The sequence below is a fragment of the Loxodonta africana genome, chromosome 7 (assembly GCF_030014295.1).
Source record: "Loxodonta africana isolate mLoxAfr1 chromosome 7, mLoxAfr1.hap2, whole genome shotgun sequence".
Lineage (NCBI taxonomy): Eukaryota > Metazoa > Chordata > Mammalia > Proboscidea > Elephantidae > Loxodonta > Loxodonta africana.
In genome coordinates this window covers 15,311,467-15,334,243 of record NC_087348.1, presented here as the reverse complement: position 1 = coordinate 15,334,243, position 22,777 = coordinate 15,311,467, and the positions used below count along the sequence as shown (strand labels likewise).

Genomic DNA, 22,777 nt, shown 5'->3' with positions numbered 1-22,777 from the left:
CGGCACCCAACAACAACAAACCAAAAACCAAACCCACTGCCATTGAGTCGATTCCAACTCATAGCGACACTATAGGACAGAGTAGAACTGTTCCCTTAGGGTTTCCAAGGTTCCAATCTGCTTTATGGAAGTAGACTGCTACATCTTTCCAGTAGACCAGTTAGTGGGTTCAAACCACTGACCTTTTGGTTAGCAACAAAGTGCTTTAACCACTGCACCACCAGGGCTCCTTCAACAGCAACAGGAAGCACCATAAATAGCTGCTTCTTCAGGCCATTTCCCAGCAGATCTGGGGTATTTTCACTGAGGAAGAGGCATGTAAGTAAAACTCCTGGGGCTGTCATTTTAAGTCCTGGCTTAAATGTCACCTTCTCTTAGAATCCTTCCCTGAGCTTTATCAGGTAGAAATGTTATTCCCTCTGATGTGTTCTAGCAGCTTTCACATACTGGGCAATATTACTTTGTTTATTTTTGTTCTACTTTGCTAGACTGTGAGCTGGTCAAGGGCTGGGACCATGGGTGTTCACCTTTGCATGTCCAGTGATATGAGCAGTAATGTGGCATGGAGCATTAAGTTCTTTTTGGTTGAATATACAAGTGAATGAAGTTTATTTCTTAATTCCTATAGCACATTGATTTGTTGTTGTATCCCATCGAGTTGATTCTGACTCATAGTGACTATGTATAACAGAGTAGACTGCCCCATAGGGTTTCCTAGGCTATAATCTTTACAGGAGCAGATTGCCAGGTCTTTTCTGCCATGGAGCCTCTGGCGGGTTTGAACCACCGACCTTTAGGTTAGCAGCTGAAGGCTTAACCATTGCACCACCAGGGCTCCTTATGCACGTTGGTTAGGTCCATTAATTCCTGAAGACACAGTGGGAAGACGGTGCCTGGGTAATAAATTTTCGTAATGAGAAGTATGCTAATATATATTTTAGTGTCCTTTGCTCAAGCGGAAACCCTGGTGGGGTAGTGGTTAAATGCTACGGCTGTTAACCAAGAGGTCGGCAGTTCAAATCCTCCAGGCACTCCTTGGAAACTCTATGGGGCAGTTCTACTCTGTCCTATAGCGTTGCTATGAGTCAGAATCGACTCGATGGCAGTGGGTTTGGTTTGGTTTTTTGGTTTGCTCAAGCATATGAGCACTGGTGACGCAGTGGTTAAAGAGCTTGGCTGCTAACTGAAAAGTCAGTGGTTTGAACCCACCAGGTGCTTTGAGGGGGAAAAATGTGGCAGTCTACTTCTTAAAGGTCACAGCCTTGGAAACCCTATGGGGCAGTTCTACTCTGTCCTATAGGGTAGTTATGAGTTGAAATCAACTTGACGGCCATGGGTTTTGGCTCAGGCAAATGTCTTAGTTTTCAAGACATCCTGGAAAGACAAAACAGGCAATTAGAGGTACAATTTGTAGCATCTTGATGCTTATTAAAGAGTCATTTAAGATTATGTCTATAATTAAACTGAAATGCAAGAGGCCAGAACCTTCAGTGAATCTCATGTATACTCAGTTTTGATATGGTTATACTGTTAGAATGAGTACACTGGTTTGGCTTTAACCCTAATTTAGGCCTACTACTCAATCCAAAGCTGTATAGATTTGCTCAGAGAATATGCCACTGAGTTCATGCCCCTCCATGCTTTCATTGTCCCACCTTAGCTGTTACAAGAGGACTTTAAATCCTCTCTTCGACACTCAGAAGCAGCACACAGTCAGTCTAGTATGTCAGCAGAAAACGGAGTCTTTACTGTGAAAAATTTTAGCTTCCGCACTCTATCGGGAATGGGTCATAGCAAGTAGAATCCTACCTGATCCAGTTTCAGAGACTTCGTGGCAGAGAGCCATACAAACAGTGTCCAGCAGACAGGAAGAGAGAGAAAGACAACAGACATTTAAGTCAGAGATGAAGCCAGATTCCGAGACACAAAGACACACTCATGCATGCAAACAGTGCTTCAGCCTTGGGTCTTCTTGTGAAGCTGAGTATGCCTAAAACAGGGAGACAGGCTTCCACAGGTGCAGTTGGAGAGCTTCTTGCAGAGAAATGGCTGAACTGGAACACAACTAGAAGAGGCACATTTCTTTTTGTTCTGCTGTTTTCTCTCACTTTCTCAACTTCACTAAATGCCCTATTTTTGAGCTCTGCAAATTCCGCTAGTCTCAGGGAGGATTATTTTCCAGGAGTCTCAACATTCTTTATTTCATACTACTTCCGCTTCAGTAGACTATTCAATTTTGCTGTTCATTTTAACAATAGCAAAAAAAAAAAAAAAAAGAAAAGAAATGAAAGAAAAAAACTCTCTTGATCTTAATCAGCAGGGAAACTTATCTGTCTAAAAAATGGCTTGTGTGTGAAGATAGTCATCAATGCCATGCGTCAACCCAGCTTAACTGCATCTGGAGCACACTGTGAGAAGAAGTCCGCCAAGTCCTGATATAAAAGTAATGTTCATCACTGGATAGCCCAGTTAATTAAAAAAATGGACACGAGAAATACGAGCAGAGCAGACTTTGCTCTCCCAAACCCACAAGAGCAAAGGTAGGTACAGGCCATTATTTTTTCTATTCACAGTCGCTAAGGGGCCCAATGGAGAGATGCTAATTCATAGACTTAGACACAGACCTGTCTGGCTTAATTAATATATTGAATATAAGGAAGCCTTTTGCTATACTTTCTTTGTGAGGCAGTGGTTCTTTCTGGCTAATAGACAGGGAGGTTTTTATTCAGCTTGTGAACTGGGGATAATAGATTTTTTAATAGTTGTTGGTGTGTGCTGTAGAGTTGGACCCAACTCATAGTGACCCTATATAATGGAGTAGAACTGCTCCATAGGATTTCCTAGGCTGTAAATTTTATGGGGGCAGATCGTCAAGTCTTGTCTCCAATGGAATGGCTGGTGGGTTTGAACTGCCAACCTTTCGGTTAGCAGCAGAGTGCTTAACGATTGTGCCACCAAGTCTCCTCCTTCTAACAGTAGAGGCTCATCCTCTGGGTATGAGGCAGGGGACACCGTACTATCCATATAGATCTCTTGTCTCTCTGTCTGATGTATCTTAAAAGACAGAAGCTTTACAAGGTGGCCTGGGGCTCCTCCCTTGTTGATCTTTGTGAACCTCAAGCTGTGGAATCCTGTCCCACTGTTTAGAGATGAAATGTTGTCAGAATGAAGACTGGCCAAACCTATTGCTGTCAGGTTGATTCCAACTCATAGCGACTCTATAGAACACAGTAGAACTGCCCCATAGGGTTTCCAAGGAGTGGCTGATGGATTCAAACTGCTGACTTTTTGGTTAGCAGACAAGTTCTTAACCACCGTGACCCTAGGGCTCCTGAAGACTGGCAGAGGTGCATAATTTAGTTTTACTTTCAATACCAAAGGTGAAGACCGTATGTTAAGACTCTTCTTTTAAAGGTTTTAGAAGAGACTGAGGAGCCTGGGTGGTGCAAGTGTTTTGCACATCAGCTGCTAACCCAAGGGTTGGCGGTTCTAACCCACCCAGTGGCTCCATGGAAGAAAAGGCCTGGCAAACTGTTTCCATAAAGACTGGAGCCAAGAAAACCCTATGGAACAGTTCTACTCTGTAACACAGGGGATCACCATGAGGTGGGGCCAACTCAATGGCTGCTAACAATAACAAAAACAATACAAGAGACTGATGGCAGAACTTTTGGGAATCACTATGGGACTGAATATAATTGCAAAAAATTAAGTATTCTACAGCTTTAGAAGGAATGCTATTCTTGGTTATTCCCTTCTGAGGATGAAAATAGGAAGAGAGATCCAAGTAACCCTTCAGAGTCATTCCTTTACTGTCCTCTGTACTTATGAAATTGGGTGTGTCTTTAGCAAAATACATTTAGAAACATTTATATGCTACAAGGTCTATGACATGTATAGATAGATGTGTTTCTTTCTTTCCTTTTTTCTTTTAACTTTTATTCAGCAAACTAAAAACCCATTGTCGTAGAGTCAATTCCAACTCATAGCAACCCTATAGGACAGAGTAGAATTGCCCCAAAGGGTTTCCAAGGAACAGCTGGTAGATTCGAACTGCCGACATTTTGGTTAGCAGCTGAGCTTTTAACCACTGAGCCACCAGGGTTCCAGCATGGATTAATGGGAAAGAACTTGGTAAGACTCTGGGTTGACAGTCAGAAGACTTAGTGTAGTGTTTGTCTTCTTTTGGTCACTGATTATATGGTGATATTGGCCAGTTACTAGGTTCCTGGGTGGCTCAACTGGTTTGCTCTTACCTACTAACCAAAAGGTTGGTGATTCAAACCCACCCAGTGGCACTGCAGAAGAAAAGCCTGGTTATCTGCTTCTGTAAAGATTACAACCAAGAAAATTCTATGGCACTCAGTTCTACGCTATAACACATGGGGTCACCACGAATTGGAATCAACTTGATGGCAATGGATTGTTTTGTACAAACAAAACTTACTCTTCTGTCAGTCTAGGACTTTGCACATGAAGTTAGAGAATTTTCTAATGATCGAATTTCTGTTAAACTTCTAAGTGTGTCTGAAATTGAAGTCTCAGAAGTAGCTTTCCACGACAACCCCATATTGGAGAAGGCTGCCCCATCCGCACCACAACGTACATGGCTGACATTTTTGAAGAAGGAGCTGGAATTCCTGGGGGTGAGTGAGACTCCTTCAGCCTAGACTGAAGTAGGGTTGCCTTGAGGAAGGAATATTAGGTTGTGTAAGCAGACTACTGCTCTTGGGTCCATGAGGGAGTGAAAAGTCCTCTAAGAGAACATTTTAGAGCTAGATAAAGCATTGACACTAACTGAGAACTTTTGGGAAGAGAGAAGCATTTCCTCATGAAGCCTCTAAATTATGAGGGCAAGAATGGCAAATAGGATCTGTCGACTCTCGTCAGTTGCTGGTAGATTAATGTAATGTCTTACTGTGAAAGACTCAGAATCTCTGTCTTCACTTAGATGGAGAGAACAATTACGATGTCCACCATGACAACATGAATAAATGTACTGGCCATCTGTGCACTAGATAACGCCTGTATCAACTGTTATAGTGGCCAGGGGATACTGTGAAATCTCACATTTGGATTCTTGGTGCTTAAGACTCTAAAGCAATTTCTCATATTTGGCCTCAATTGTAAGGGAATTGATTCAATTGTGGGAAAATATATTTTTATTCTACAAAACCTATGCATTTTTCTACAGGTAACACAAATTCTGATTGGTTTCATATGCCTTTTCTTTGGAACAATTGTCTACTCCATATTCAATATTTCGGAATTTGAGGGAGAGGTTTTTTCATCATTTAAAAAAGGCTATCCATTATGGGGAGCAGTATTTGTAAGTATATATCTACAAATCGTTTCCAAAATAACACTATACAGCTTTTATGTTGTGGATTCCTAACGGTTTGTCACCAGTACTGAGATTACATACATATAACCAACAACTATATACATACGTGTGTGTGTCTGTCTGCGTCTGTATATACATGTATATATACGCACATATGTATATGCATATATATACATATGTATGTATATATATAGATAGAGTGAGAGAGCTCCCTGGTGGCACAATGGTTAAGCACTCGGCTGCTAACCAAAAGTTATCAGTTGGAACCCACCAGCAGCTCTGCTGGAGAAAAGACCTGGGGATCTGTTTCTGTGAAGATTAAAAAAAAAAAGAAAAAAAACCAAACCTGTTGCCATTGAGTCAATTCCGACTCATAGCAACTCTACAGGACAGAGTAGAAGTGCCCCATAGGGTTTCCAAGGAGCACCTGGTGGATTTGAACTGCCGACCTTTTGGTTAGCAGTCGTAGCTCTTAACCGCTACGTCACCAGGGTTTCACTGTAAAGACTACAGCCCAGGAAATCTTATGGGGCAGTTCTACTCTGTCATATGGCATCGCTATGAGTCAGAAGTGACTCAATGTCACACAACAACAATATATATACACATATCAAAGGATTATTACTGTAGTTTCAAAACCTAAAACCCAAAGCCATCGAGTCACTTCTGACTCACAGTGACACCATAGAGTTTCCAGGGCTGTAAATATTTACGGAAGTTGACTGACACACCTTTCTCCTGTGGGGTCACTGGTGATTTTGAACCAGCAAGTTTACTGTGGATTAAATATGTTAATATGCTTTTATTAGACGAGAAACTTAAGACTAATAAAAAATTAAATTGCCCAAGGGACATTGGGCATTTAGCCAATAGAAATTGAACCTAGAGTTTCAGAATCTAATTCTGAGAAAATATCCCTAACACTATTCATCAATAAGCTTATCTTATTGAAGGATGCAGAAGGAGATTGCAGAGGTGAGGAGAAAAAGGTTAATGGGCATTTGGTAAACTACTATGTCCTAGAAACTCTTTTAGGTACTTTTTCAGGGTATCTCTTTTAATCGTTGATTGCACTGTCTGGAAAATAGGCAGCTGAATGAAATCGCAAACATACATAGTTTTATTGAGGTATAATTGACATACAATAATTTGCACATATTTAAGATGCACAATCTGATGTTTTGACATATGTATATGCATGTGAAACCATCACTGCATCAATATTAATAAACATATCCATCACTTCTAGAAGTTTCCTTGAGATACTTTTAATCTGTCCTCCCTCTACTGTCTGTCTTTCCCATCTCCAAGTAATGGCTGATTTGCTTTCTGCCACTATAGATTGTTGTTGTTGTTGGATGCCGTCGAGTGGATTCCGACTCATAGCAACACTATGTACAACAGAACGAAACACTGCCCAGTCCTGTGCCATCCTTGCAATTGTTATTATGCTTGAGTCTATTGTGGCAGCCACTGTGTCAATCCATCTGGTTGAGGATCTTCCTCTTTTTCATTGATGCTCTACTTTACCAAGCATGATGTCCTTTTCCAGGGACTGATCCTTCTTGACAACATGTCTAAAGTATGACAGACATAGTCTTACTGTCCCTGCTTCTATCTTCTAAGCAGCATTCTGGCTGGACTTCTTCCAAGACAGATTTGTTCATTCTTTTGGCAGTCCACAGTATATTCAGCATTCTTCTCCAGCGCCATAATTCAAAGGCATAAATTCTTCTTCTATCTTCCTTATTCACTGTTCAGGTTTCACGTGCATATGAGGCGGTTGAAAACACCATGGCTTGGGTCAGGCACGCCTTAGTCTTCAAGGTGACATCTTTGCTTTTTAACACTTTAAAGAGGTCTTTTGCAGCAGATTTGTCCAATGCAATGCATCTTTTGATTTCTTGACTGCTGCTTCCATGAGTGTTGGTGCCACTATGTACTAGTTTGTATTTTCTAGAGTTTTATTTGAGTGGAATTTATACAGTATGTTGTCTTTAATACTGGCTTTCTTCATTGAGCATAATTATTTTGCAATTAATCCTCATGGTTTTGTGTACCAATATTTCATTCCCAAGGACATGTTTTAACTGTAAAAATATCACATTGACTTGGCAACCTGCTACATACTTAGTGCTCAGATCACTCGTTCAAGACTTTCCTTGAATCTTTGTCGTATTTTATTTGAACGTTCTCTCTTATTGGCTTTCCATACCAAACACTTAGCTACTTAGGTGTCTGTCAACTCATCATACAAATTGAATCTTTAAGAGTTTGTGCTATTGACTTATCTTTTTAATAAATATTTGACCATGTAGATTTGCATAATTAATATATGATATATAACAGTAAATTTTTTTTTTATATAACAGAGTCCTTGGGTGCTAAAATGGTTAACATGCACGTCTGCTAACTGAAAGGTTGGCGGTTTGAGTCCAACAAGAGGTGCCTCACAAGAAAGGCCTGACGATCTACTTTCAAAAGATCACAGCCTTTGAAAACCCTAAGAGCACAGTTCTACTGTGACACACGTGGGGTTGCCATGAGTCAGAATCGACTCAACAGTAACTGGTTTGGTTTTGTATATGAAATATATATGCATATATATATGCGCTGGAGCTGTCATGGTGCAGTGTTTAATGGCTCAGGCTGCCAATCAAAAGGTCAGCAGTTTGAATTTACCAGCCATTCCTTGGAAACCCTATGGGGCAGTTCTACTCTGTCCTATAGGGTTGCTATGAGTTGGAATCGACTCAATGGCAACAGGTTTATATAATATGCTAGACACTGGCTGTATACACGCCAAAAACACGTTTCTTGCCCAAAGGAGCTGATAGTCTAAAGCAGACTTTTGTACACACACACACACACAAAAAAAAAATTGCAATAAAGTGAGAGTAGAGTTAGAATCATGCCCCACAGCCTTGAAGACCTTGCTACTCCAAGAGTGGCCCATGGATGGGCTGTGTCAGCAGCACCTGGGAGCCTGGGAGAATGCAGAGCCACAGGTCCCATCCAGAGGGTGAGAATGGTTGCGCAACTTGAAGAATGTAATCAACATCACTGAATTGTACACATAGAAATAGTTGAGTTGGTGTATGTTTTGCTGTGTATATTCTCAACAACAAAAACAACAACATAAATTATATATAAAAAAAGTATCTGCATTTTAACAAGACCGCCAGGTGATTCATGTGCACACTGAGATTCGAGAAGCACTCTCTTGGAAACAAAAATAAGGAAATACTGGGCTTACTGGGGCCAGCGATGGACAGCTTTACAGGGGGCCCCAAATTTTACTTAGTATTTAAAGGGTGTGGTCGAAGGGGGTATAGAGAAAAGCAGAGACTCACCGTGGCCTTTTCTTCTCCTTTTTGGACAGTTTGCTATTGCTGGATTTTTGTCACTTATACATGAAAGGAAAAATGCAATGTATCTGGTGAGTTGCAATTCTTTGTCAATCACTGAGAAGGTAAGAAAAATGGAGTTTTCGGAGTTTTTGCTAGTGCTATGTTTTCATTTTCTATGTTATTATTGGAAACCCTGGTGGCGTAGCGGTTAAGTGCTACTGCTGCTAACCAAACAGTCGGCAGTTCGAATCCACCAGGTGCTCCTTGGCACTCGATGCACTGGTTTTTTTTTTTTTTTTTTTTTTATTATTATTTGCTGTGGATGTATGATTTTTTTTCTTTTAGTCTATTTTGTGTCAGAAGGCCTTTTGCCACAGAATTCAAATATAATAGTTAAAAACAGATGAATATATCATGTAAAAACAGTAAAGTATCATTGCCTTGTTCAAAAGTGTCCCCACAAAAGAAAGACCAGACTTGCTGGCCTGGCAGAGACTGGAGAAACCCTGAGAGTACGGCCCCTGGATACCCTTTCAGCTCAGTAATGAGGTCACTCCTGAGGTTCACCATTTAGCCAAAGACTGAACAGGCCCATGGAACAAAACAAGACTAAAGGGGTGCATCAGTCATGGGGCAGGGACTGGAAGGCAGGAGGGAACAGAAAAGCTGGTAATACAGAACCCAAGTTTGAGAAGGGTGACGCGTTTTGGGGTTTACTAACCTAATAAGGTTGGTGGTTTGAACCTGCTTAGTGGTGCCATGGAAGAAAGGCCTGGCTATATACTTCCATAAAGATTACAGCCAAGAAAACCCTATGGAGCTGTTCTATTCTGTAACACATGGGGTTGTCACGAGTTGAAATTGACTCAGTAACAACAGGTTTGGGTCTTTTTTCTCCCTCTGTGGTTAAAACTCCCTATTGTTCTATCAAGGAGCTCTGGTGGTGCAGTGGTTAAGTGCTTGGCTGCTAACTGAAAAGTCAGTGGTTCACAAACCATTGATTGCTCTGAGGGGGAAGGATGTGGCAGTCCACTTGTATAAAGATTTACAGCCTTGGAAAACTTATGGGGCAGTTCTACTCTGTCCTATAGTGTCACTATGAGTTGGAATCGACTCAATGGCAATAGGTGTTTAAGAGCTCGGCTACTAATCAAAAGGTCAGCAGTTTGGATCCACCAGCCTTTCCTTGAAAACCCTATGGGCAGTTCTACTCTATCCTTTAGAGTCGCTGTGAGTCAGAATCCACTGGACAGCAATGCTTTTTTAAAAATTAATATACCAAGGCTTGTACTTAGCACAAATGGTCGTTTTCATTTATTCATTCTCAGAAAAGTTTTGTTCCTGGCAAAAACAGCCATTAATTTTTAGCTAATATTTGGCACTTATTAAACAATGAGTACATAGTCAAGGTTTCCCTTTTTAACCTATATTTTGAACCAACACAGGATTGAATGGGTACATCTATCCCTGAAATATGAGTGGTTTTATTGAATACCCTGGCAGGTGCAGGGTCAGGTCTGAGCGCTCTTCTCTACCATCAGGTGGGAGGAAGACTGGGAGCAAACATCGCCAGCAGCTTGGCTGCGGGAACAGGAATTAACATTCTGATCAACAACCTAAAGGAGAGTTTGACTTATCTCTACAGCTACTGCCTGGGAGTTGAACAAGAAGACATTTGTTTTGTGGTCTCTTTTTCCATTGTAAGTATCTCTTGTGGGAAGGCTAAGATCCTGGATCTCAATCTAATTAAGAAGCCCTCTTTTCCTTTTCCATGCAAACAATAGTTTTTCACAATCTTAATCATGCAGCATAAATTTTTGTAGGTTCATGCTATCCAGGAAGATACTAGCTACCCCTCCTCTCGCTCGCCCAGGCCAGGCTGGGCAGGGTTTTGGTTATCTGTTGTAAGCACTAACTGAATAACCATCTCCAGGTTTTCCTGAGTGTGCCACCTTGTAGGGCCTGATCATATGGGGGGTGATGATAGCAGGAGCTGCTGTAAGGCCATACTTTTGGGACATCTGATGTGTGCCCCTAATTAACTTTTAATTTTTCACTAAATTTTGGTTTTTTTAATGTGAAATAATCTCAGACATACAGAAAGGTTGTAAAAATAGTATGAAGAATTCCCATAGAGCCTACAACTAAATTCCCCCAAACATTAATGTTTTGCCTTTGTCATTCTCTGCTTATACAATAGGCACACTGCAGGTCTTAGATGGTTTCATTTATAGGTCTTATTTCTACCTCACCCATTCTCCTAACAAATTCTTCTGTTGCAAAACAATTGTTTTTTGGCCCAGGATACCATCCAGGATCCCATGTGGCATTTAGTTCTCATGCTTTAATTTAGTGTTTTAGTTAAAAAAAAATTTTTTTTTTTTAATTGTTGTAAAAATATAGATAACACAGCATTTTCTAATTGCCTTTTCTTGGTGGTGGTGACTGTCCAACAGGAAATGGTTTCGATGCTCCTGCTTCTCACCCTTTTGGGGTTTTGCAGTGCTGTGTCACTTACGATCTATGGAGTTGGGGAATTACTCAAAAGAGCTAAGGTAAGTACAAAAGTGGACTGATATTAAAGCCTAATAGTAATTACAGGGTGAGGAATTTAAGTTTTAGCTTTGAAAACATGGCCTGAATTTTTCTGGATCATTTCTTTCACCTTTCTTCTGAGAAATTGCCTCTTTTAGTAATTAGGTTTCCACATCTCTTATTAAAAAAAAAAATTGTATTTTCGATGAAGGTTTAGAAAACAAACTAGTTTCTCATTAAACAATTAATACATGTATTGTTTGGTGACATTCGTTGCCAACCTCATGACCTGTCAATATTTTCCCCTTCTCCATCTTGGCTTCCCCATTACCAGCTTTCCTGTCCCTTCCTGCCTTCTTGTCCTTGTCCCTGGGTTGGTGTGCCCATTTAGTCTCGTTTTGTTTTATGGGCCTGTCTAATCTTTGGCTGAAGGGTGAGCCTCAGAAGTGACTTCATTACTGTGTTATAAGGGTGTCTGGCGCCGTAGTCTCAGGGTTTCTCCAGTCTCTGTCAAACCAATAAGTCTGGCCTTCTTTTTTTTTTTGTGAATTAGACTTTTATTCTACATTTCCACATCTCACATCTTAAACCACATTTTACACCCACAAGTAGCACAGATCTCTAAACTAAAACCCAAAACCGAACCACTTGCTGTCACGCTGACTTCAACTCACAGCGACCCCATGTGTGTCAGAGTAGAACTCTGCTCCATACGGCTACAATTGCTGATTTTTCAGAAGCTGATGGCCAGGCCTTTATTCTGAGGCACTTCTGGGTGGACTTGAACCCCTAAACTTTTGGTTAACAGCCATGCATTAACTGCTTCACCACCCAGGAGAAATGTCCCCTCCCACTGATTCATAAGAATTAGAACATTCTGATTCACAGTGAAGGATCCAGAAAGCTAAGGTCTTTGTTTAAGGAACAATTGGCAAAATTTGTATTTTCTCTTCACAACCTGCTGGTTTTACATTAAGATTTATTCCCCAGATAGCAGTTTTTTTTTTTTTTTTTTGCTGTTTCTATTTATCTAAATATACTCCCTCCCCTTTTTGGTTACTATACCAGTTGTTGTAAGGTAGTGTTGAGTTGATTTTGACTCATAGCAACCCCAAATGACAGAGTAGAACTGTCCCTAGGGTTTTCTAGGCTGTAATCTTTATGGTAGCAGATCACCAGGTCTCTCTTCCGTGGAGCTGCTGGGTGGATTCTAACTGCCAACCTTTCAGTTAGCAACGAGCGCTTAACCATTGCACAACCAGGGCTCCTCTAACTCATGACTACCACCTGCATTTCCACTTGCCTTCCCTACCCATTCCACCTTTGATGTGTGAAAAGAATCACCTTGATTTGTCTTTTCCTTCAGACTTCCCTTTTCCTTTAAATCAAGCACACACGTTTTCTAGACTTGTTATTGCTGACGAGAACAGAAAAAGGCAGAGCCTCATTCACCGATTCAATGAAGATTTACCAAACGCCAACTGCATGGCAAAAATACTGCTCGAGAACTGTTTACAAAGAGTTTAAAAGTGAGCACTCAGAGTTTTCAGAAGAGAGGGAAGACAAATAACCAATGAGAACAATAGAATATAAGACAGGAGGGAATTAGAGTAGAACCAACCTATAAATTGAGTCCTGAAGCAGAAGTAAAGCTTAGGGGACTATGACAGGGAAGAAGGTGGAAAGCTGAGGTATGCAGTGGAGTAAAAAATACAGATGATCATAGCAATTAGAAGAAATTAACAAATATCACTGAGTTAAGTTTATAGAAAATTTACCAAGTTTTATAACAGGATTAACTTTTTTAGATCATTCTGGATAGCTCTCTGCTGTGACACCTCATTCCTAAAGGAGATGTTTAACATTTCATCCTTCTGGTTTCTCAAAGACTCCTTGCTTTATCAAGGAAATTTCAAATGCAGTAACCTCTTATCAGATGGGTTACATAGATAAGGGACAGAAAACCTAAAGGAGGAAGACTGTAAAAAGAGGAATAATTTTTTTTTTTTTTTAACCTAAGTGACTCAGGACTTCCCAGTTCCATCGTGGAGTAGAGGTATCGTTTCCCCTCTAGGTTCATACCAGTCAAAGGGAGCATCTGGTATGCTTTCTTCTCCATTTTGTTGTGTGCCATCCGGTCAATTCCCACTCACAGAGACCTTATAGAACAGAGTAGAACTGCCCCAGAGAGTTTTCAAGGCTGTAATCTTTATGGAAGCAGACTGCCACATTTTTCTCCCATGGAGTGGCTGGTGGATTCAAACCACCAATCTTTTGATTAGTAGCCAAGCGCTTACCCACTGCACCACCTACTTCTTCTGCATAAAAACCAAAACCAAACCAAACCCACTGCTGTTGAGTTGATTCTGACTCATAGTGACCCTATAGGACAGAGTGAAACTGCCCTACAGAGTTTCCAAGGAGCGGCTGGTGGATTTGAACTGCCAACCTGCTTAACCACTGTGCCACCGGGGCCCCAATTATGCTTGGATAGTATCACATCCAAAGGTACTATAAGCATTACAGCAAGATTTGTGATGCATTAAAAAAACAGTAGAATGACATTTAGGTTTTCTAATGCAAGCTCTACAAAATTGCCATCAAAATTCTGACTTTATGATATTGAATCTAGAATATGACAACTACTGCTCTAGTCCTGTTGACCACATTTAAAAGTGAGTATGATGGATTTTCGAATCCGCCAGGCGCTCCTTGGAAACTATATGGGGCAGTTCTACTCTGTCCTGTAGGGTCGCTATGAGTCTGAATCGACTTGACAGAACTGGGTTTTTTTTTTTTTTTTTATGATGGATTTGGTGCTAGTTCTCATAGAGTTTTCAGAAGAGAGAGGAAGCACATAACCAAGTGATAACAACACAATGTGCTGTAACTAAAACATTATTCTTTACTTCCTCTACTTATGAGTAGATGGATTTGGTTTTGTTGGAGACAGAGGCAATAATTAGCATGTAATGTGGAAAGTATGAGATTCAGAAACACACATACACACACAAATGAGATAAGCCTCTTGACAGGTCTTCTGGTAATGGAAAATTCTTGCTGACTGACACTGAATGATTTTTTTTTCCCTTGTCAGGTTCCAGAAGATGGTCTTTATGAAGAATTAAACATATACGCCCCAATTTACAGTGAGCTGGAAGACCCAGAAGAAATGTCTCCTCCCACTGATTCATAAGAATTAGAACATTCTGATTCACAGTGAAGGATGCAGAAAGCTAAGGTCTTTGTTTAAGGAACAGTTGGCAAAATTTGTGTTTTCTTCTCAATCTGCTGGTTTTACATTATGATTTATTCCCCAGATGGCAGTATTTTGTTTTTGCTGTTTTTGTTTATCTAAATACACTCCCTCCCCTCTTTGGTTACTATACCAGTTGCCGTTGAGTCAATTCTGACTCGTAGCGACCCTATGTGTGTCAGAGTAGAACTGTGCTCCACAGGGTTTTCAATGGCTGATTTTCTGGAAGTAAATTGCCAGGCTTTTCTTCTGAGTTTGGTTACTATATACCCCCTTTTCTCTTGTTTTCTATTGCCAGGTCTCACTCATCCCTCCTGGGAAGTTAACTTGTAAAATCTAAGCATGTATTGTGTACCTATAACTGTTCAAAGAGAGAAAACAAGGAAAGATTGGGTTAAACTTTGACAAATTAATAAAATTTTGTTCTTAGTTCTTTTTAGAATTTATAATAGCAACAGATGTACATGATACATGTCCCTACTAGACTGTATGCTCCTTGAGGGCGAGGTCCATTCAGCAGATATTTAGGAATAGCTGGTTAAGTGCTTGAGATTGTCCACACCTGTCTCCTTCACATTGCGTAGCTGAGTATTTCACACATAGTGCGGGCTCAATATGTATTTGCGGAGTGGACAGATGAAGATTTAGGAAGGTATACTACGAGGTCTACCAGGTCAGGTCAGAGGTAGACTGAAAAAGGAGAAAGAAAAGATAGTGAAGTGAATTTGAAGGTAACAACGAGGACAAATTAGGTGTTATTAGGAACAGGATTAGGAGATAGTCAAATGTAGGTTTGAATAAAGGTTCTGCAGGTGTGTATTGAATAATTTTGGTGGGTCAGTAGCAGGCTTGCAACGAATGCTTCTTGTATTTGATCTTATTACATGGAGACAAGCAACATGGTACATCAGAAAGATCATGGAATTTATAAAAGGCAGGGAGTCTGAATTCAACCCCAGCCCTGCTGTTTATTAGCTGAGTGAGTTGTGGCAAATCATTTAATCTGTTACTTAATTTGGGTTTCTTTATTTGTAAAGTTATTAGGGATAATTTCCCTGCCAGTATTTAAGGTCTTTTTTGGGAAAACACACATACATACGCACTCACATACTGTAAGTTGAAAGGGCTCTGAAAAAGGAAGGGATTATTGTATAAAGTACATAATTTGCATGTACAGGAAACAATCTTCAAACATAACTAATACCTAATTGTACAAATTTTTAATCCATTTTATTCTAACTTTAAAGTTACCCGTTCTTTAATCTGTCTTCAAGTTTCTCTTTCGTATGCTTGGTGATTAGTCATTTTACATCAGCATTGTTTGAAATGTTCTGTCTTCTCTTCCATGCTTGCTTGAGTTCTTTCCTTATTAAATGCCTGTCATAAATGCCACCTCATTCTTTAAGCTTTTCTGGTCCAGATTGTTCCTCTCTAGATGATGAGATTTTTCAAACTAAATAATACAGTATGTGTGTATGTTATGTATATAATGCACACATACCCATGTATACACACTCACACATACATATATATGTATTGCTTACACTATGTATAATTTTTTGTATGCCAATATTTCACCCACCAATGATAATACATTTTTGCAAAGACACCAACAAAGTATCACAAAAATCCATGCATCACCTGATTTTGTGACACTCTGTTGGCGTCACAAAACATTGCCAGACACTGCATTGTTCAGTAATGTTTGCAGATTGATGAGTAGCTTATGGGGAGGTTATTAAGTTAGTCAATATCCAATGAGGTGGACTGGTAAACACAAACAGACTGTAAATGGACGGATCCTTTACTGTGGCACTTGGATTAAAATGAGAATAAATTGATGAAGACCTGAGCTAAAATGAAGTCAGTGGGAATGAACAGAAATGGTCAGATCTAAAAGGTAAAGAGAAAGAATAAATGGTAACTCTTGTTAACAAGTTGAACTAAAGGTTAAAGTTAGACAAACAATTGGTTGATAAATACATTAAGTTCATGATCAAAGGGGGAACACTTGGTAATGTGGAAAAAATGATAGGAATTCAGAATTACAGATTGGTGAGGGAGAGGTACAGATAGACCTAAATTAAGCTCAATTTTAGACTTTGATTTTAAGGAAACTAAAGAGATATTCAGTTGGAGAGGGCCTGAATACGTCAATTATAGAGCTCTGATAAAGAAGAAATTGGTGATACAGGTTTAGCTTCATTATAAGACAGATTGTTACTAAATGAAGCAGATTAACATGCCAAAAGGATTATTTTAAATAGGGGGGAAAGCCAAGCTAACCTTCACATGACCGTAGTTACAGGGAAAAATGAAGAAAAAATCTAGGGTAGGAGATAAGAGAATTAATCATAAAAGTGCCTTGTGCATATAGTGGATAGCCCAAAGTAGAGAGAGTTTCAACAAAGAGAGAATAATTAGCTATCAAATATTATAGAAACAGTATCTGTTGGCTTGAGCATGAGAAAAGTCCACAGTGATAAATCAGCTCCAGGACGGACATGGAGATGGGGTAGAGAAATGGCAATGAGTTAATAAATGCAAAAGTGAAGAGGAATTCAATACAGGGGCATGACAATGAACAAATGACTATGATATTTGCAGAAGCATCGGCAGAGAATGGGGGCATATGTGGTGCGAGGAATAAGATAATGAAGAGAAAGCAGTGAAGAAAAATTAGGCTAAGGACAATGATTTCGCTCCTGTTGAAATTTTTGTTTTTAAGAAAAGGAAAAATAGTAGAGTAGTTGCTTAAACCTATTGCTGTTGAGTCAATTCAGGCTCATAGCGACCCTGAAGGACAGAGTAGAACTGCCCCATAGGGTTTCCAAAGAACAACTGGTGGATTCGAACTGCCAGCCTTTCGGTTAGCAGCCAAACTCTTAAACCACTGCATCACCAGAGCTCCAGCAGTGGGCTAAAAGTTTTAACCTAAATCAAAGAGCCCTCTGATGGGCATGATGATTCAGTTTGGGGGTATTAGTCACAATCAGTTAACACACTAATTAGTTATATTTTATGTACAGAGAATGCCAAAAATCAAAAGTGACAGGTAGAGGTTAATTTCCTTAAATTCTGAAAGTGACAACAACCCCATACCAAGTGACTAAGTGACTTGGTATGCTTTAACCTTAGTATCTCAGGTTTTCTATTTTCATTTTTTCAAATAAAATTTTGCTTCTGAAAACTTGACTGCAGAATAAATAACAAATCCTTTCAGTGTGGAGCTCCTAAGCTGAATCTAGATTCCTGAGCAGGTATTAATCACATCACTTCCATTACATACATACTCTTGCCCAAACTGCTAAGCCTGGTCTACCAAGACCTCTGAAATGGATCCAGTGTAGCTTTAAAACTGTATAATAGGTACCACCCTCTTTCTCCCACTCAAGGTTGACTGGGTATTTCCTTCATATATCACAAACATTTTTGACTCAAAATAATGCTGATAGCTGCCCACCCCGTGTGCCTTTTATCACATGCCCGCCTCGGGCATACACAGAGTACTCACCTGGTTTGCGTTTCACAGTTTCATTGGCCCCAATTTATCTTTCCGAATTTCAACTTTCATGTCACCTTCTCCTTGAAATCCGCCTAGCATATACCTATTCACCCAGGCTTAATTTCTTGTTCCATAACCACTTTACCTCCTGATGCAATATACTATCCTTTACTGTTAGTGTTCTTGTGAACTCCTTGGAGTGTCCTCAATCACTAGTATCTGTGCAATAAATTGGAATAATTTAATTTGACTTCTTGTCTGTGTTTGTATATAAGGGTGGGGGACTGAACAAGGAAAAGGGAGAATGAAAGCAAAAATTTAATAATTCCAAGAATCAAGAATAGTTTCTGGTGCCCTCCTTTTTATCAACCACACCATTACTGTGTAATTAACCTTATTCAAAAAACTTCACACATGAAACATTACAGTTGATATTTGAGGAAGTTAAAAAATAGAGTCCTTTCTTCTTCCAGGTACTTTTGACCTAAAGAAGATATCAAATAGGACAATCTATAAACAATTCCATAGAGAGAAAGCAGACTGCCCTTGATGATAAATGATGGATAAAGTTGACAGAAAACGGGATCGTGAGCCACACCATAAGTAAATGCTGACTCTAATTTTATTTTCTTGGTGAACTTGGGAAAGTTTTTCCCTTGTGGACCTCAGGTTTTCCAGCTAAAAATGAGCAGCTTGGGACAAAAGATTTCCAGTTGATCTTCCTGTTTCCATATGATGCGATTTTAGATATTTAGGAATTTTGGTAATCACAATTATTAAGTTTATGGTTGTGACATCAACAGTAATCTGCTGCTTGATTTGAAGGCACATATTTTCAAAGACATTGCCCCGCACTTTGATAAAGAGCCGTGTAGTCTAGCCCAATACCTGGGATAGTAATAAAGCCAAAAAATCAAACCCACAGTAGTCGAGTAGATTCTGACTCATAGTGCCCTTATAGGACAGAGTAGAGCTGCCCCACTGGGTTTCCAAGGCTCTAAATGTTTATGGAAGCAGACTGACCCATCTTTCTCCTGCGGAGTGGCTGTTGGGTTTGAACCATCAGTCCTTTGGTTAGCAGCCAAGCTCTTAACCACTGTATTGCCAGGGCTCCTGATTCTGAACTCCCTCACAGAAGCTGATCGAGGGCCTCTTTTAAAAGTAGTCTTAGAAATAAAATTGCCCCAATTCTTCTTCTAGGAAATATGGATCTACTTGTAGCAACCACTGATAAAACAGGGCATTGTGTTAAGAATTTCATCTTGATTTAGAGTATTGGGGTAAGTACACATATAACAGACTTTGGGATTTTATCTGTTTTACCTCTGCTCACTCTGCTGTCAAGTAGGCTCAATTTACATCTCTGAAATAGCTACAACCTGGGACTCCCTGCATAGATTTTTGTTCGACAACATGGGGCAGGGAATGGGGCAGTGATGGCTTAGAATGTGGACTTTGAAATATAATAGAGCTGGAAGCAAATTGTAGTTATATTAAGTACTAGTTCTATGATCTTATCCAACCTTTTAATTTTATGTCAGTTATAATTTTCTTACCTCTTAAATAGATTAGTTATAACTACCTCAAATACATTGTATACATTCAAAGCTCATGTAGCCAACTACCTAGAATAGTGTATGGAACATATTTTGGGGTTCATAAATACTGATTCCTAATCCTGGATCTGAAATCACAGAGACAGTTCATGACATTCCCCAAATAATTTTTTTTTACTTTACTTCTGCCTTCTAAGTCTTACACAGTTCCTGTCATTGACAAACTATAACATGGGACCATGTAGAGAAAGGGATTCTGAGAAACATGGTTCCCAGACACAGAAGGAATTGGTACTGATGGTGCCACGATGACACCACCAACACCAGGCAGCATTGAATACTTAAGAAAAATAGACATAAATACTTATGATTTGATAATAGGGTCCAAAAATGAGTATCCTAGGTAGATTTGCTGTTTTCAAGTACAGCCGTCAGTAGATTTTTAACTAGCGTTGATGAAACTGAAAAACCTAATCTGCTTGGTACAATACAGGGGGGAAACCCATGGCCTCAGGAATAAATCTGTTTAATTTTCAGATGCAACTGATGAGCTTTGTATACCCACTAGAGTAGGATCTGTAACAACTGGCGATATTGTTATTACTGTATTCAAAACACAGGGCTAAAATTGCATCACCTTCTACATTCCGCACAGTCATGCTTTCAGCCCAGCAGTTCCTTGATAATAGGTATGATTTAGAGCCTTTTTATCTGAGGCCTTGGAGTCTGAGCAAGTAAGGGCTTGGGTTGATTTATGAGCTGTTGGACAGTGATAATCAACAATTAAATCCAAAACATTGCACTGGAATTTCTAAACCTTACTAGAAAGAGAGAATAAAGTTAAAATTAATTAAACTTCTGCTGAAAGACTATAATTGTACCACTTTATTTACCCATAAAACAAACTCTTAAGGTACAATATCTCTTTTGTAAAACTATAAGCTTCTTTACATAATAACTGGAAAAACAATTTGCCCTAGATCCTTTAGTCAGTAAATTACAGAGCTAGGGTTTATACCCAAGTTCATATGACTTTAGTGTCCATCTGTTTTCCACTTGGCTCTACTGCCTCTCATCCCTGGGTGGCACAACCTGTTTATTATATTCAACTACTAACTGAAAAGTTGACCGTTTGAACCCATCAAGTGACACCTCTGAAGAATGTCCTGGTGAGCTACTTCTGAAAAGAGTATAGCCAAGAAAACCCTAGAGAACACTACTCTGTAACACACTGGATCTCCGTGAGTTGGAATTGACTAGAGAGAGACGAGTTTGGTTTCTTTTGATTTTCTACTACCTCTCTTAGTCGTGAGGGGTGTGAAATAAATGAGTTCTATTTCCCAAGTGATAGTTCATTTGTTCTTCAGGTAGAATATGTGGAGTGTTAACTGGCAGGTTAAAGCAAAAGAAATAAAATTAAAAAGTTGCCATTCAGGTTCCCACATCTCTCTCCCTTGGAGCAGCTGGTGGGTTTGAACTGTCGACCTTTTGGTTAGCAGCTCTGTGCTTAACCACTGCTACACCAGGGCTCCTTAACTGGCAGGTTAGTTTCTATATAATTATCTCTAGATATATAGACAGATAGGTGCCATGCCATCATGTCAACTCCAACTCATGGCCATGCTATGAACAACAGAAGGAAACATTTTCCGGTTCTGCATCATCCTCATAATCACCGGCATGTTCAAGTCCATCGTTGTAGCTATGGTGCTAACTCATCTCACCAAGTTTCCTTCATCCTCACTGGCACCCCATTTCATCAAACATGATGTCCTCCTCCTCCAGCGGTTGATCACTCCTGATGACATGTACAAAGCAAGTGGATTGGATGATGTTCTGTTGTGATCCATGTTGTGTTAGTTGTTAAGTGCCATCAAGTTGTTTCTGACTCATAGCAACCCTACTTACTTCAGAATGAAACCCTTCCTGGTCCTGTGCCATCCTCACAATCGTTGTTACGTTTAAGCCATTTGTTGTAGCCACTGTGTCAATCAATCTTGTTGAAGGTCTTCCTCTTTTTCCCTGACCCTCTACTTTACCAAACATGATGTCCTTTTCCAGGGACTGATCCCTCCTGATAACATGTCCAAAGTACGTGAGACGTAGTCTCGCCATCCTTGCATCTACGGAGCATTCTGATTGTACTTCTTCCAAGACAGATTTGTTCATTCCTATGGGAGTCCATGATATATTCAACATTCTTCTCCAACACCACTATTCAAAGGTGACAATTATTCTTTGGTCTTCCTCATTCATTGTCCAGCTTTCACATGCATATGAGGCAATTGAAAACACTATGGTTTGGGTCAGGCACACCTTAGTCTTCAAGGTGACATCTTTGCTTTCCAACACTTTAAAGAGGTCCTTTGCAGCAGATTTGCCCAATGCAATGCATCTTTTGATTTCTTGACTGCTGCTTCCACAGGTGTTGATTGTGGATCCAAGTAAAATGAAATCCTTGACAACTCCAATCTTTTCTCCATTTATCATGATGTTGCTTATTAGTCCAGTTGTGAGGATTTTTGTTTTCTTTGCATTGAGGTCCAATCCATACTGAAGGCTGTGGCCTTTGATCTTCATCAGTACATGCATCAAGTCCTCTTCACTTTCAAAAGCAAGGTTGTATCATCTGCATATTGCAGGTTGTTAATGAGTCTTCCTCCAATCCTGATGTTGCATTCTTCTTCACATAGTCCAGCTTCTCAGATTATTTGCTCAGCATACACATGGAATAAGTATGGTGAAAGGGTACAACCCTGACGCACTCCTTTCCTGACTTTAAACCACGTATCTCCTTGCTCTGTTCGAACGACTGCCTCTTGAACTATGTACAGTTTTCTCATGAGCACAATTAAGTGTTCTGGAATTCCCATTCTTCACAATGTTACCCATAATTTGTTATGATCCACACAGTAAAATGCCTATGCATAGTCAATAAAACACAAGTAAACATCTTTCTGATATTCTCTGCTTTCAGCCAGGATTCATCTGACATCAGCAATGATATCCCTGGTTCCATGTCTTCTTCTGAATCCAGCTTGAATTTTTGGCAGCTCCCTGTGGATATACAGCTGCAGCTGCTTTTGAGTGATCTTCAGCAACATTTTACTTGTGTATTAATGATATTGTTTGATAATTTCTGAATTCAGTTGGATCATCATTCTTGGGAATAGGCATAAGTATGGATCTCTTACAGTCAGTTGGCCAGATAGCTGTCTTCGAAATTTCTTG

General features: G+C 39.8%; 1 protein-coding gene across 3 annotated transcripts; it reads left to right on the top strand.

The window, feature by feature from the left end:
- The first annotated feature begins 85 nt into the window (after positions 1–85).
- On the top strand, positions 86–18,243 carry MS4A2 (membrane spanning 4-domains A2). Of its 3 annotated transcripts, none has more exons than XM_023559728.2 (8): positions 86–318; positions 2,318–2,540; positions 4,523–4,646; positions 5,195–5,329; positions 8,727–8,816; positions 10,236–10,394; positions 11,151–11,249; positions 14,327–18,243. In XM_023559728.2, the coding sequence occupies exons 2-8, from the start codon at positions 2,482–2,484 to the stop codon at positions 14,423–14,425; spliced, it is 765 nt and encodes a 254-aa protein (XP_023415496.2). In that variant the 5' UTR covers positions 86–318; positions 2,318–2,481; the 3' UTR covers positions 14,426–18,243. The 3 variants fall into 3 exon arrangements, with proteins under 3 accessions (XP_023415496.2, XP_010597439.2, XP_023415497.2); XM_010599137.3 differs by having other exon boundaries at positions 97–318; positions 8,727–8,783; XM_023559729.2 differs by having other exon boundaries at positions 295–318; positions 2,321–2,540.
- Positions 18,244–22,777: the final 4,534 nt, after the last annotated feature.